At 36.0% G+C, this 13,041-nt stretch overlaps 1 protein-coding gene across 1 annotated transcript in view; it reads right to left on the bottom strand.

Moving 5' to 3' along the window:
• The window catches only part of SerRS (Seryl-tRNA synthetase), a 71,114-nt gene that overhangs the window by 33,344 nt on the left and 24,729 nt on the right, over positions 1-13,041 (bottom strand). Inside the window, exons 5-6 of the mRNA XM_090370899.1 lie at positions 9,807-9,947; positions 3,097-3,252 (exon numbers count right to left, since the gene is read on the bottom strand). Coding sequence (XP_090227025.1) covers positions 3,097-3,252; positions 9,807-9,947 — 297 coding nt within the window. The remainder of the gene's footprint in view (positions 1-3,096; positions 3,253-9,806; positions 9,948-13,041) is intronic.

Raw genomic sequence — 13,041 nt, 5'->3', positions numbered from 1 at the left:
AGCTTAGGTGAAAGGTCTTGCATCTTGGTTAGCAGTAATTCTAGAGTAATATACCACAGAAGTAACACCAAATTCAACGTTGCAGATAATGAAAAGGACTTTAGAGTAACAATACAATCTGATTATAAAGTTTTCTGAACAGTGTAGGCAGGCTGCTAGGTCAGTACATGCAGTTTTATCAAAATACAAAAACTTTTCCAGTAGACATAAAGAGTTGATTATTCCATTACATAAAGCAATGGTTAGTTTGTATCTTGAATTTGCAAACAGACTTGGACACCTCATTTTAGGAAAGATGTGGACCTGAAAGGGTACAGAGAAAATTCTTCCCTCCACTTCCTAGACATATTACATAGTCAAGTACATAGGCCACCACAATGACATCCATGTACAGGAAACCAATGTGTACAGGCCAATTTATGCACTTTTCCACAGCCCATGCATATGCACACAAGGCATCCATTGCTCAAGCATTATTACACTGTGTCTGGTCTCACTGCAGTACTCACACATCCAGACAACAAGAGATTGATCACATAAGACCCGATCTCTGCAAATGTGCATTTCTTGAAATGATACTGAACAGATTCAGCTCCTCTCCCCAGACTTGTGCCCTCAAAATCCTCCACCATCAGCCATGGTATTTATTCCCTTCTATCCAGGCCTTTCTTATATCATCACAAGGATCTTGTGAGTAGGAATCCAGTGCATCCAACTTCCAGCCTGCGATGTCTTGTCAGTTGCCCTGCAGGTGAACTCACCCTTGCCATTATTTATGTAGAGCAGGGTGGTTTATCACATAGACTGTCCTGGCTTCAATGAATGTTATATGAGCCAAACTAAATGGTGGTTTCTGGACCTCACAGATGAACATTTAACTTCTATCCATGAAGGGAAGGATTCCCCACTGGCTACACATTTTTGGATTATGGAACATGCACTTGACCCTAATCAAGTTTATGTGGTAGATCATGGTGTCAGCTATATCACTGCTGTTGGCTGTAATAATTTTATATTACCACCACCACCACCCCTGCTTGCTTCAATCGCAATTCAGGCCTTTGCATCAACCCCATTTGTGAACAAGTCATAATTCAGAAGGATCACAGCTGGAATCATAGGATATTGCACAATTAGTTACCAGTCATATGACCCTCCCATCCTGCCCCAATACCACTTCATTCAATCATTTGTTTTAGCTTTACTTTACAATTTTAATGGTTGACAAAAACATCCTGGAAGGCCAAAAGCCACACGTTTTATTTCTGCTTTTATGTTTAACTTTTATACTCTACCTTACTTTTTATTTTGTTTTTACCTTTTTTAAACCAATAGTTTTTAAGCATACATTGTCCTATTTTTATTTTCATCTGAACTTGATAAAAATAAAAATAAAACTTTGTACACTGTTGGTTGGAGTCATTAAAGGTTCTGATGATGAAGGGTATAGAGAGGAGTAACAAGATTGGTTAAGGGCACACAGGAGGTATCTTCATCAACAGAGGCTTGAGATTTGTAAGTTAGTGTGTAGACATTGTAACTATGGTTTGGGTTGGGTTGCCCTGCAAGTATCTGCAGGGCAACGATTTATGCTCCCTTGATACACAAGGGAGCGTAAATTTAAATTGAGAAGTAATAATTGTAGACTGGATGTCTGAAAATTTTCCTTTAGTCAAAGAGTGACAGCTTGTGAATCCCACCTACTCTTTGTGAAGGTTGAAAATTTACACAAATTTAAGGAGGGACTGGATAAATATTTGAAATAGGTAAATGAAAGAAAGGAAGGGACGGTGGGATTGGTGATTTTATTTTATTTAATTTTTTGGCTGGTGCTACATAAGCTTGTTTCTTTGCATCATTTTGTAGACACTCATTCAAGAATTAGTGTCTACAAAATGATGCAAAGAAACAAACTTGAATTACAGGAATTGTCAACATGCAGATGGAATTACAGAAATTGAATTACTTGAATGCAAAGAAACAAGCTTGAATTACAGGAATTGTCACTTATCGACAATTTCTGTAATGCAACTTAAAGGATTGTTCAATAGTCCAAAACCTGGGCTATTGAAAAGTGGTGTTGTATAGTGCATTTGGATTAAATTCATAAAATATGGCACTATAATACTAGGCTGAATGCATTGGTTCTTGTCTGATCGCAGAAGTTAAATAGCATTAGGCCTGGTTAACCTGGGAGGTTGACCATCTGGGAATACTGGGCATAACTGATTCTGATATGTGGTTGCTGTAGTCAGTGGTCAAACATAAGGGTACAATAATACACATGTTTTAGTAGAGTGTGATTCTAGTCCAGTCGACTGCTAAATACATTGATGTTCTTATACTCTCTCTCTATCTGGTAAACTCCTCTGAGCCTATGTGGTCACCTACAGTATAAATAGAAACTTTATTTATTTATAACTGAATCAAAATTAAAAAATACAAAATAACTACATCAAAGCTAAAAAATAGAACATAACTATAAAAAAGCTAAAAGCAAATATAAATGAAACATGTAGGCATGTTTAATTTATATTTGCTTTTAATTACCATCAAATAATTATAAGCAAATAAATATCAAAAAACATTGTCATGCCATCTTCTAATATTTAATTATAGCTTTTCAGAAGGCTACAACTGGCAATTGTCCATGAAAGCCCATATTATTTCACAATTCTTAAACTTTTCATGAACTTAGAAGGCTGAAAATGCACATACAAAGCTTGGAGTCTGAAAAATATGAATATACATCTAAAATAAAGGAAATAGTGATATTTTGACAAAATGATGCTTTAATAAAATAAAAAAACCGAGATAAGAGATAAATATGCACAATCCAATAGGCAGAAAAGCGCACACAGCATGAAGGGGAAACAAGGGAACAGCTGTGACAGCAGTATGTGAACTGATTAATCACAATGCATTTTTTTTATCTATATATTCAAGGGAAATGCCTGGATTGCTTTCAGTTATAAGTTACGATTTTAACAGGTTAACCACAGCATAAAGTATCCAAAAGAATATCAATTAAAGAAAAATAAAAACACATTTTTTACGCAATAACAAAGTATCTCAAAAATTTTAACATGTCCACACCTTGTAGAGTTCTTCATCAAATTGGCTAAGTTGGGCTACTTCTTGCATTACTTCTTTCCTCATAAAAAATGGTGTATACAAAGGTTTATATCCTTTTTTATGAAGTATCCTAAGGGCCAACTGAATTAATGCTTGTTCTAGAAAAACTGCTGCATTCTGGGAAAACAAACAAAAAAATTTACATGAGTGTTAGGAATTTAGTTTGGTTACTGCATATCATGTTTTAAGGGAGATTCTTTTATCGCTCATTTTTAAAATAACCTTTCTGTTATAAAATGATTTTTAAAAAAATGACAAAGAAATAGGAAGGAACACAATATACACTACATATATTAAAAAAGCAATATATGGCACTGTTGCACATGGAAGACTACTGTACAAATTGGAGCAGTATAGTGTTAAGGGTAAGCTGCTACAATGGATAAAGGGGTGGTTGAGTGGGAGAAGACAGAGTGGTAATCAATGGATGCTGCTCTTCGTGGATTAATGTTATTAGTGGAGTCTCACAGGGTTTGGTGTTGGGCCCACTGTTGTTTTGTATATTTATCAATGATATTAATGAAGTTATATCAGGAAAATTAAGAACTCTATAATTTCTCGTATTGTTATATCAGGCTTAATGTCGAAGTTTGCAGATGACACAAAGGTTGGCAGGATCGTTAATGACAGTAATGGCAGTGTGGTATTGCAACAGGATCTAGAAAATTTGGGCAGATGGGCTGAGAAGTGGCAACTGAAGTTTAACATTGACAAATGCAAAGTACTGCATATGTAACCAGAGGTAGCAGTAACCCCAGAGAAACGTACCAACAGTGTGGTACTACACTTAGGGTGGTAGAAAATTAAAAAGACCTGGGCAGTCAGATATGAAATATTCTGAGCAATGCAAACAGGCTGCCAGAGCAGGTCATGGGGTCATAGGAAAAAGGATGTGATTATCCCTTTGTATAAGGCAATGGTGAGGCCATAGCTTGACTACTGTGTACAGGTCCTGAGCCTTCATTTTAGGGAGGATGTAGAGTTGCCTGAGTGTGTAGAGAAGGGCAACAAGATTGGTGAGGGGAACGAAGGGATCCTGTTACCAAGAAAGGCTTAAGTTCTGCAAATTGCAGTGGCTGGAAACTATGTGTGAAATTTTTTTTTTTTTTTTTTTGGCTGATGCTACATAAGCTCATATGCTTGCTTTCTTGCATCACATGCTCAATTACTACTACTACTATTGCTTATTATGCAATACAAAGGGTACTAGGAAAGTTTTGCAATACAGCTTTGTTTATTTAATTTTTTCAAAGTAATTTCCTCTACATTCAATACACCTCTCCATCCTCCGAAACCAATCTTTAAACCAGTTCTGCCAAGTTTCACTAGGGAGTAAAGCACACTTGTTGTCCCAAGCCCGTAGAAGGTCCTCATCACTGGAAAACCCCCTCCCTTTTAGCTTCATTTTCACATGCAGGAACAGTGCAAAGTCGCAGGGAGCAAGGTCTGGACTGTAGGGAGGGTGCTCGAGAAGTTTCAGCCCTGTCGTGGTCAAATATTCGGTGCAGGCTTTGGCGCGGTGAGCTGGAGCATTTTCGTGATGGAGGTACCAGGTGTCCATTCTTGACTTTGGCCGCAGGTTCTTCATAGATCCAATGACTTTAGGCAGGCATTGTTCAGTATACCACTTAGCTGTGACTGTCTTCTGCGTGTCCAAAACGACACGTTCCACAATTCCACTCGATTTGAAAAATACAGCTATCATTTTCTTCTTTACAGATCGGGATTTTCTGACAATTACGGGTGTGTCGTCATCATCAAAGACCCAAACTTTGTTTTGAGCCTTGGTCGGCAGATCGTAATAGTACAGCCAAGTCTCGTCACCTGTCACGATGTTGTTCACATACCGAGATTGTCCCTTATCAAACTTTTTTAACATCTCCCGGCACCAAGTCACACGTCGTGTCATCTGCTCTTCAGTCAGTTGATGCGGCACCCAGAGAGAACAAAGTTTCTTCACGTGCAAATGATCTTGCAGAATCGAACGAATTGCTGGTGCATTTAGGCCCAAATTATCCTCTATCTGTTGGTAGGTCACTCGCCTGTTTTCGTCAAGCATTTTCCTCACAGCAGTAACGTTTTCCTCCGTAACTGACGTTCGTGGCCTTCCCGGCCTCTCAGAATCCTCCAGAGTGAAATTTCCCCTTTGGAATTCTCTATACCACCTGAATATCGTTGTACGATGTGGACAATCATCATCTAGTGCAAGAGTCATTTCTTCTAAGCACTGGTCTATGGTTAAACCACGCACGAAATTATACCGCAAAACTGTCCTTATCTCATTTCGTGACCACGATGCCATCGCAAGCACTTTACACTCTCACTACTAATGAATAACTGAGCCCATCGACTTGGTGCGGCGGCTACTATGCACGTATGAACATGTCTCAACATGCAGCAACAAGCAGCTTCCTGTGATTCATTGTTGCGTCATATTGCAAAACTTTCCTAGTACCCTTTGTATTGTGGTTGTTTCAAAATGTGATACTGAAATTACAGATGTTTATTAGAAAAACTTTTGATTCTAAAGTAAGGCTGTTGGAGTCAAAGGCACATACTCAGTAATTTTGAAAGAGACAGCAAGAAAGTGTAATGAGCATTAAGGTTGATTATGAGGACACTCCTGGACTTGGGAGAGATTCCTCTGGATTGTAAAAGTGCCAGTGCACCACCCATTGCATAATGGCAGTTCTAACGGTGCAGTCGGTGACTACAAAATAGTCAGCCTGACTTCAGTAGTACAAAAATCAGGGAGACAATTATAAAGAGTGCAATACAGGAATATTTAAATAGAAATGGAATTCTGAAGGATACACAACTCTGGTTGAGCTGCCACTGGTTGAGTCCCTATTTGGATATTGACAGCAGGGAAAGAGGCAGAGGCCAATTCAATGGTCTTTTCATCATCCTACTCTTCCATTTTCCACTGGTTGACTCCCTATTTGGATATCGACCTACGTTGTTGTCGGTCTCTTGAATCTCTCATCATTTGTCGATAGCTCTGAAAGCCTGTGTTCTCCTTTAGACATTGAAGCCAATCTCTTTTGGATCTTCCTGGTGGTCTCTTTATCTTTTTGTATGAGTACAAAAATCAGGGAGACAATTATAAAGAGTGCAATACAGGGATATTTAAAAAGAAATGGAATTCTGAAGGTTATTTTTTGTTATTTTGTTTTTTTTTTTAGGAGCATTAGCAACTAAGGCCATATTGCTCCGGGATATGCGATGGTCATTCCCTGACCTTTCCACATCCTCCGTATTTGGTGGGCACGGGCTCGAACCCCAGTCTAATCAAGAAGTGTGTGCTACCCACTGCTGCTCCTGCCCACCTGGCTACGGAGGCGCCGAATTCTGAAGGATACACAACACAGTTTTATTAAATAAAAATCATGTTTAAATAACCTGATTAGCTATTTTGATATTGTTTATTTGGATTTTAGCAGAAGATTTCACTCAGTTCTTCATAAAAAGCTACTGTATAAGTTGGAACTTGTTCAAATCACAAGTAACATTCTAAGATGGACTGCAGGGTGACAGCAGGGAAAGAGGCAGAGGTCAATTCAATGGTCTTTTCATCATCCTACTCTTCCATTTGCCACTGGTTGAGTTTCTATTTGGATATTGATCTATGTTGTTGTCAGTCCCTTGAATCTCTCATCATTTGTCAATAGCTCTGAAAGCCTATGTTCTCCTTTAGACATTGGAGCCATTCTCTTTTGGATCTTCCTGGTGGTCTCTTTATCTCCAATTCTTCCTGATAATACTACATTAGGCTGCCTTTGTTGTTTCATCCGGTTCACATGTCCAAACCACTGAAGTTGTTTTTTTGTATATTAGTTCTATTATTCTGCATTCAAATTTTAGATCTTTTCTTACTTGTTGATTAATTTTATGTTCTCTCCAACGGTTTTATTAATTTTCCTTATGCATCTCATTTCAAATGCCATTATTTTTGCTCTTCGGATCAATCTAATATTAAAAATGGGATCCTTTCCCTGCAAGGATCAGTTTTGGGATAACTGTTGTTTGTGATTTTCATAAATGATATCAAAGAAGGGAGAGAGAGCATGATGTCAAAATTTGCAGATATTGCAAAGAGTAGGAGTGGTTAATGATTAGTGTCAAACAGTGGTCCTTAAGGTGACTCGGAAGGATTTCAAGAATGGTCAGAAAATGGCAGCTATGTTTTAATACAGCAAAATATAAATTCTTACACTTAGGGAACAGCAACCCAAAATAAGTTATATACTTGGTGATACTGCATTAAAAACAGAAGAGGAAAGGATTTATGAGTTATGCTACAGCTGGACATATAAGTTCTCTGAGCAGCGCTAACAGGTGGCAAGGAAGGCCCGTGGTGTTCCATCAATGGTTTATTAAACATTTGCTTGTAAAGATAGGGTGATCATAATCTCACCATATAAGGCAATGGTAAGACTGTACTCTGAATACTGTGTCCAAGTATGAAGACCACACCTGAAAAAAGACATTGAGCTTCTTGAAAGAGTTCAAAGACCAGCAGTCTGCTTGATGAGATTTGCAATAGGAAATCTGCACGAGGAAAGACTCTGAATATGTGGGCTACAGTTTGGCAACAGGCACCTTAGAGGGAACCTCACTGAGGTTTATAAAGTTCTGAGAGGGGCTGTAAAATGAACGAAGGAAAATTTTTCGTGATTCCAGAACTAGAGACCATAAATTCAAATTACAGGGAAGGAGATTTAAACTGGATTGTAGGAAGTTTTCTTTTAGCCCACAAGGTGTTAATTACTGAAATAAGTTACTTCTGTGGGTAGTTGGGGCTGACAGCTGAGGAAATTTAAAGGTCAGCTGGACAGTTAACCTTCTTGAAGAGGGAAACCACATAGCTTCTTTATTTTCTTTTTACTTTTATAGATTTATTTTTATTTTATTTTTATGTTTTATTTTTATTTATTTATAATTTTTTATCCAGCATAACAAAAATCAGTAATCTACCTGCACTATATGGTTAACACTAATAATGTAGTATATACTGTGTTCTTTTCTATTCACACTTCACATAGTACCTATGTAATGTCCTAGAATAATTACTTACAGTGAACAAGTGTATTTTCATTAATCTTCTAAAATGATCTTAATATGAAAAAATATAGAAACCTAAGAAATTAAGCTCAAAAATCCATAATTCTCCAGGCTATTATTACACTGTTTCTTATTTATAAATCTGACAATGATTTGCTTTGCTTTAAAAATTACAATGCCTACTGTGAATATGATTATGAGCCTCTAGTCATATCAGAACTGACATACAATTTATTCCTACTTCTTTAAAAAAAGCCTGAAGTTTTCTACTAGTACTGTACCCAATTAGCAACATTATTATTTGTTTCAAGAAGATATATTTTTCTATTATTCACTTCAAAATAAGGAAAACATGAGGTAAATCACAATGGTACAGAATAGGCCATTTCTGATTTTGGGTTATGTTACAAAATGATTTTAATATAAAATTAAATATATTTTAACTGACATAAACCATACATATATATATACCAAATATAATTTGGAGAGTTTAGCGTCATTTGCTTTCTGTCATTTGTGAAGTCATTTATCAAAAATAACATATTTGAGGTCTGCATCATTAATTTGAATATTTTAGTTAGTCAATTTGCTGCAATGAGCTGATGTAACCCAGTAATAGGGATTACAATATACTTTTATCTTTTGTTATGTATTTAATTAGAAGTTTTTTCTCCACACACTGCTTAACTGATTATTTAAATTCAATGTTATTCAATGCTTCAGGGAGGTTGCCAACTAACTGAGGCTGTCCAACACTTGAAAAGAGACCAGGAAGTCTCAAAACTATTTAGAGCATCTCAGTTTTTGAATGAATCGCCTCTTTGGTGATGCTATTCAGTTAAAGACATAATTAGTAATTTTAGGTCAATCGAAGGATAATAAAGTTGTTTCCAAAGTGAGCTTAAAGTCAAGCCTGTCACTGTCAACAGAGGACACAAAACTTCTCCAGGTAGAGGGAAATACTGATTGCAGAATAGCATTTATTATCATATTGTAATCAGAACATTTTTGTTAACTGCAATATCCCCGTCCATTATGGCAGATAGTGTTTCCTTGCGAGTTCCAATTCCATGATGAAGCCTTTCTTTAAGTTCTGAATTGCTTGGTTTGTTTTCATATGCATAACCTTTTACAATAAATCTGGTCAATAAAATCAATCAAATGATCTAGCAGGGAAGGACCACTCTTTGATATCAGCCTTCCATCAAATTTTTGGCACAATAAATTCATCATATTGCATACATGATACATTGTTCCATCTTGCTAGAATCATATAGAAATACAGGAACTCTTTTTCTGCAAAGTTAAGGAGCAAAGTATTACTTTAGCATATTTTAGTGATAGCATTACAGTACATTTTAGCAATCAGCATTACAGAATTGCCAACCTCTTCAAATAAATAAATAATAAAAAAAAATTAATAAAAAGAGAAGTTACTTTTGACTACAATCTTGTTTATTAATTAGGTTTTGAAATAATATATATTTTATAATGCATTTATTTTAAAGGCAGTAAAGGAAATTATTAGGTTGGAGTGGTATGTTATTATGCATATTTAAAAAGCTATTATTAGGCAAGTGAAGTTTAAATGAAAGTTTAGAATTTACCATGAGATAATATCCTCTTCCACCAGCAGTAACTGCTCCTCTGTCACCATCCATACCATCAATCATATGAATTAAGTCAACATGGGAATACTTCTTTCGTACAGTCACATCTCCCCAAGTACGAATGACCTCATTCTCTTCCTCAAAATGGAAAAAAAGGCACATTTATTAAGAATATATATATCATATATATTAATACATATATAACCCCGCCCCCCACACACACCCACAGGGTTATTCAATTAAAAACAGGGGTATCCATTTCAAATGCAACCCAGTTTGCAATACAAAAATTTTTTTTTTATTAAAAATGAATAGAATAAACAAACTATTAGAAAATATGCTGGAAGAGTCGCCCTTGCTCACCAAGACAGACATTTACCCTTTTTAGTGTACAGTAAACCCCCGCTATTCGCGGTATCTGTATTCGCGGTTTCGCGTATTCGCGATCGCCGATTTAATATAAAATGAAACCTAAAAAAATGTGAATTTTAAAACGCCGTGAATATTTTTCGCCATAAAAAACATGGGCGTGGTTAAAATTATCTTTCCCGGTCAAAACAGCGCTCAGTGGGTGGGGGGAGAGGGGTGAAAAAATCGCGAGCGTGGATGTTTCTCGCTAATCCTTGTTCAGTATGTGTTAGTCATGGAAGGTTTCGTCGTTTGATTTTAATTTATATGTTTATAAATTGAATAAATTTATAAATTGATATGCTTACAAAAATGATAACTCTACCGTTTTGCAGTGTAAAACAGACTTTTTCGAGTGCGTTAACGGAAGAAAGTGACTTTATTGTGGTCAAGTTCTTTCTAACCCCTACAAAAATATGGCTACGAATAAAAAGAGAAATGTGAAAATATCAAAGAAGGTGATGACACTAGCGAATAAAATTGAGTTATTAGACGAAATTTCTAATGGTGAAAGTGTCTCCTCAGTGGCAAAACATTATAAAATCAATGAGTCAACAGTACGATCAATCAAGAAATCGGAAGAAAAAATCTGCCGTAGTGTCCGTGAAACCACGCTAATTGCTTCAAAAATTTGCTCTGTAACTCGTGATGTTAAATTTTAAAAAAATATGGAAAAGCTTTAAATCTGTGGATAGAAGACCGAATTCAAAATAAAATTCCGTTAAGTTCACTCATCATTCGTGAAAAGGCAAAACTTCTTTATCAACACTATAGCGAAACTGGTGATAGCACTGGCGGGATGTTTTTTTTTGCTAGCAAAGGCGCTGATTTGAAAGATTTGTTTGAAATTTCTAATAACTATTACATTTAATATTAAATTGTTTCTTATTTTCATTTCGATGCCATATGCTTGCTTTTCACTATGTACTGTCATGTACAGTCATATTATGAAGGTACATATAATACATACATAGACAAAATTTTAGACTAGTTTTTCTTATATATTTCATACTTTGGAACGGAACCCCTTTATTACTATGGGAGCCATAACTCAGTATTCGCGATATTTCTCAGGAATGTAACCCCCGCGAATAGCGAGGGTTTACTGTATTTGTTTCAACCCTATGACAAATATATTTATCAATAGTATAAGTATACCACTGATAAATATTTGTCATTTCATCAGAGCAGTTTTCCTCAACCTTTTTTGTCTACAGGCACATTTGAGAGTTTATGAGAGAGCAACCAGCACCAACTGTTCAACTGTTCCAAGTAGCACAATTAACACAGAGCCAAATTTCAAGTAAAACAAACCACAAATTGCAACAGAAAACAGCAACATCATGATATGGTAGTACAGCCCACATTCTACACAGTCATGCTATGTTCTCGCAAGCTTCCTAGTAACAACTGGTAAGCAGTATCCCTCACCAGCCATGTAGTGCACATTACAAGATGATAGCATCCTAACAGGAAGTAAACTACTGCTTACAAACACTGTTATGCCTTAGCACATGAAGAGAATTGACATTCTTTGCAAGTTTATAATCTTACGTATGTTCCCTTATTTTATGGCCTTCATCATTAATCATGGGTTCTTCCTGTGGTCACCCAAAAAAAAGCCTTGGCAGGTGCCAGGATGCCCCTAAGCACTGCATTGGGGACCAGTGATTCACAGTATTTAAGTTGCTTGCACAAGCCACATTCTCAAGTAGAGAGATAATTTTCTAAAATAAACATATATTCTTCTGGGGAACAACTCATATGTTATACACTCCACTAATAAATGCTGTATTTGTACCCAACTACACTGTTGTCACAATAAAATGCCTTCTGTCTAAAAATATCTCATTCCGTATCTAATGCCATCATATACTCACTATTGCCTTAAGTAGATACAAGTCCTCCGTGACAGTATAGTGGTTTTGCCAGTTGTCACTCAAAAGTTAAAGATACATTGAAAACAGAGGAATTTTTCAATTGAGACCGGAAAAACCCTACATCCTCCACCTGAGATCAGGTGGAGGTTGTAGGGTTTTTCTGGGATTTGCAGCAGGCATAACATGTAAATCACTCTGTGACCACAAACTGTATGGACATGATACACAATGAAGCAATATCTAATTTTTTGCTGATGTTCCTAAAACCAATAACAACCTAGTTATGATTTGTACAATAAATGGACAACCCTGTATATTTTTATTAAGAATATATGACTATCGTACTAGAAGTTTATATGCATCATTCTGATGTATCTACACTACTTATACAATAGGCCAACAGGTCATGGGCTGATTTACATGCTTTTTTGGCTGAAAATCCAGAAATAAATCATGAGGGAATCTTACTCTCTCTACCTAAGATCAGCTAACTGCATTCCAATTGAAGAGGCCTTTAAGAATTTTTCTGGTCACTCAGACTTATCCCAAAGAGTGAAAAATAGTAAAACCACTATACCATCCTAAAGGATTCATCACAAGATGATCCTATAAAAGCATCTAAATTGCAATCAGCCATTCTTAACTCACATCTAGTATCAAAATTAAGAAAACACTGATTTCAAAAATCAAGAGAAGAAAATATAATGATTATATCAATATCATCAAAGTTTCTTGTGACAACCGACTAACTGGTTAAAATAAATTTTATTAAAATAAAAATGATATATACATAAGATAAAACAGAAATAAAATAAGATAAAAGCGTTAAAATACAACAAGATAAGAGAGTTAAAATATATATAATAAAAGTGTTAAAATACATAGATAGTAGCTTTCGAAGCGGAGTGCCTCTTCATCAGCTAGTGTGTGAATGGTGTTCTTCA

The sequence above is a fragment of the Mastigoproctus giganteus genome, chromosome 3, assembly GCF_048544385.1.
Source record: "Mastigoproctus giganteus isolate SK-2022 chromosome 3, ASM4854438v1, whole genome shotgun sequence".
In the NCBI taxonomy this organism is placed as follows: Eukaryota; Metazoa; Arthropoda; class Arachnida; order Uropygi; family Thelyphonidae; genus Mastigoproctus; species Mastigoproctus giganteus.
The sequence above is the reverse complement of the archived record's forward strand: the minus strand, read 5'-3'. Positions and strand labels throughout refer to the sequence as shown.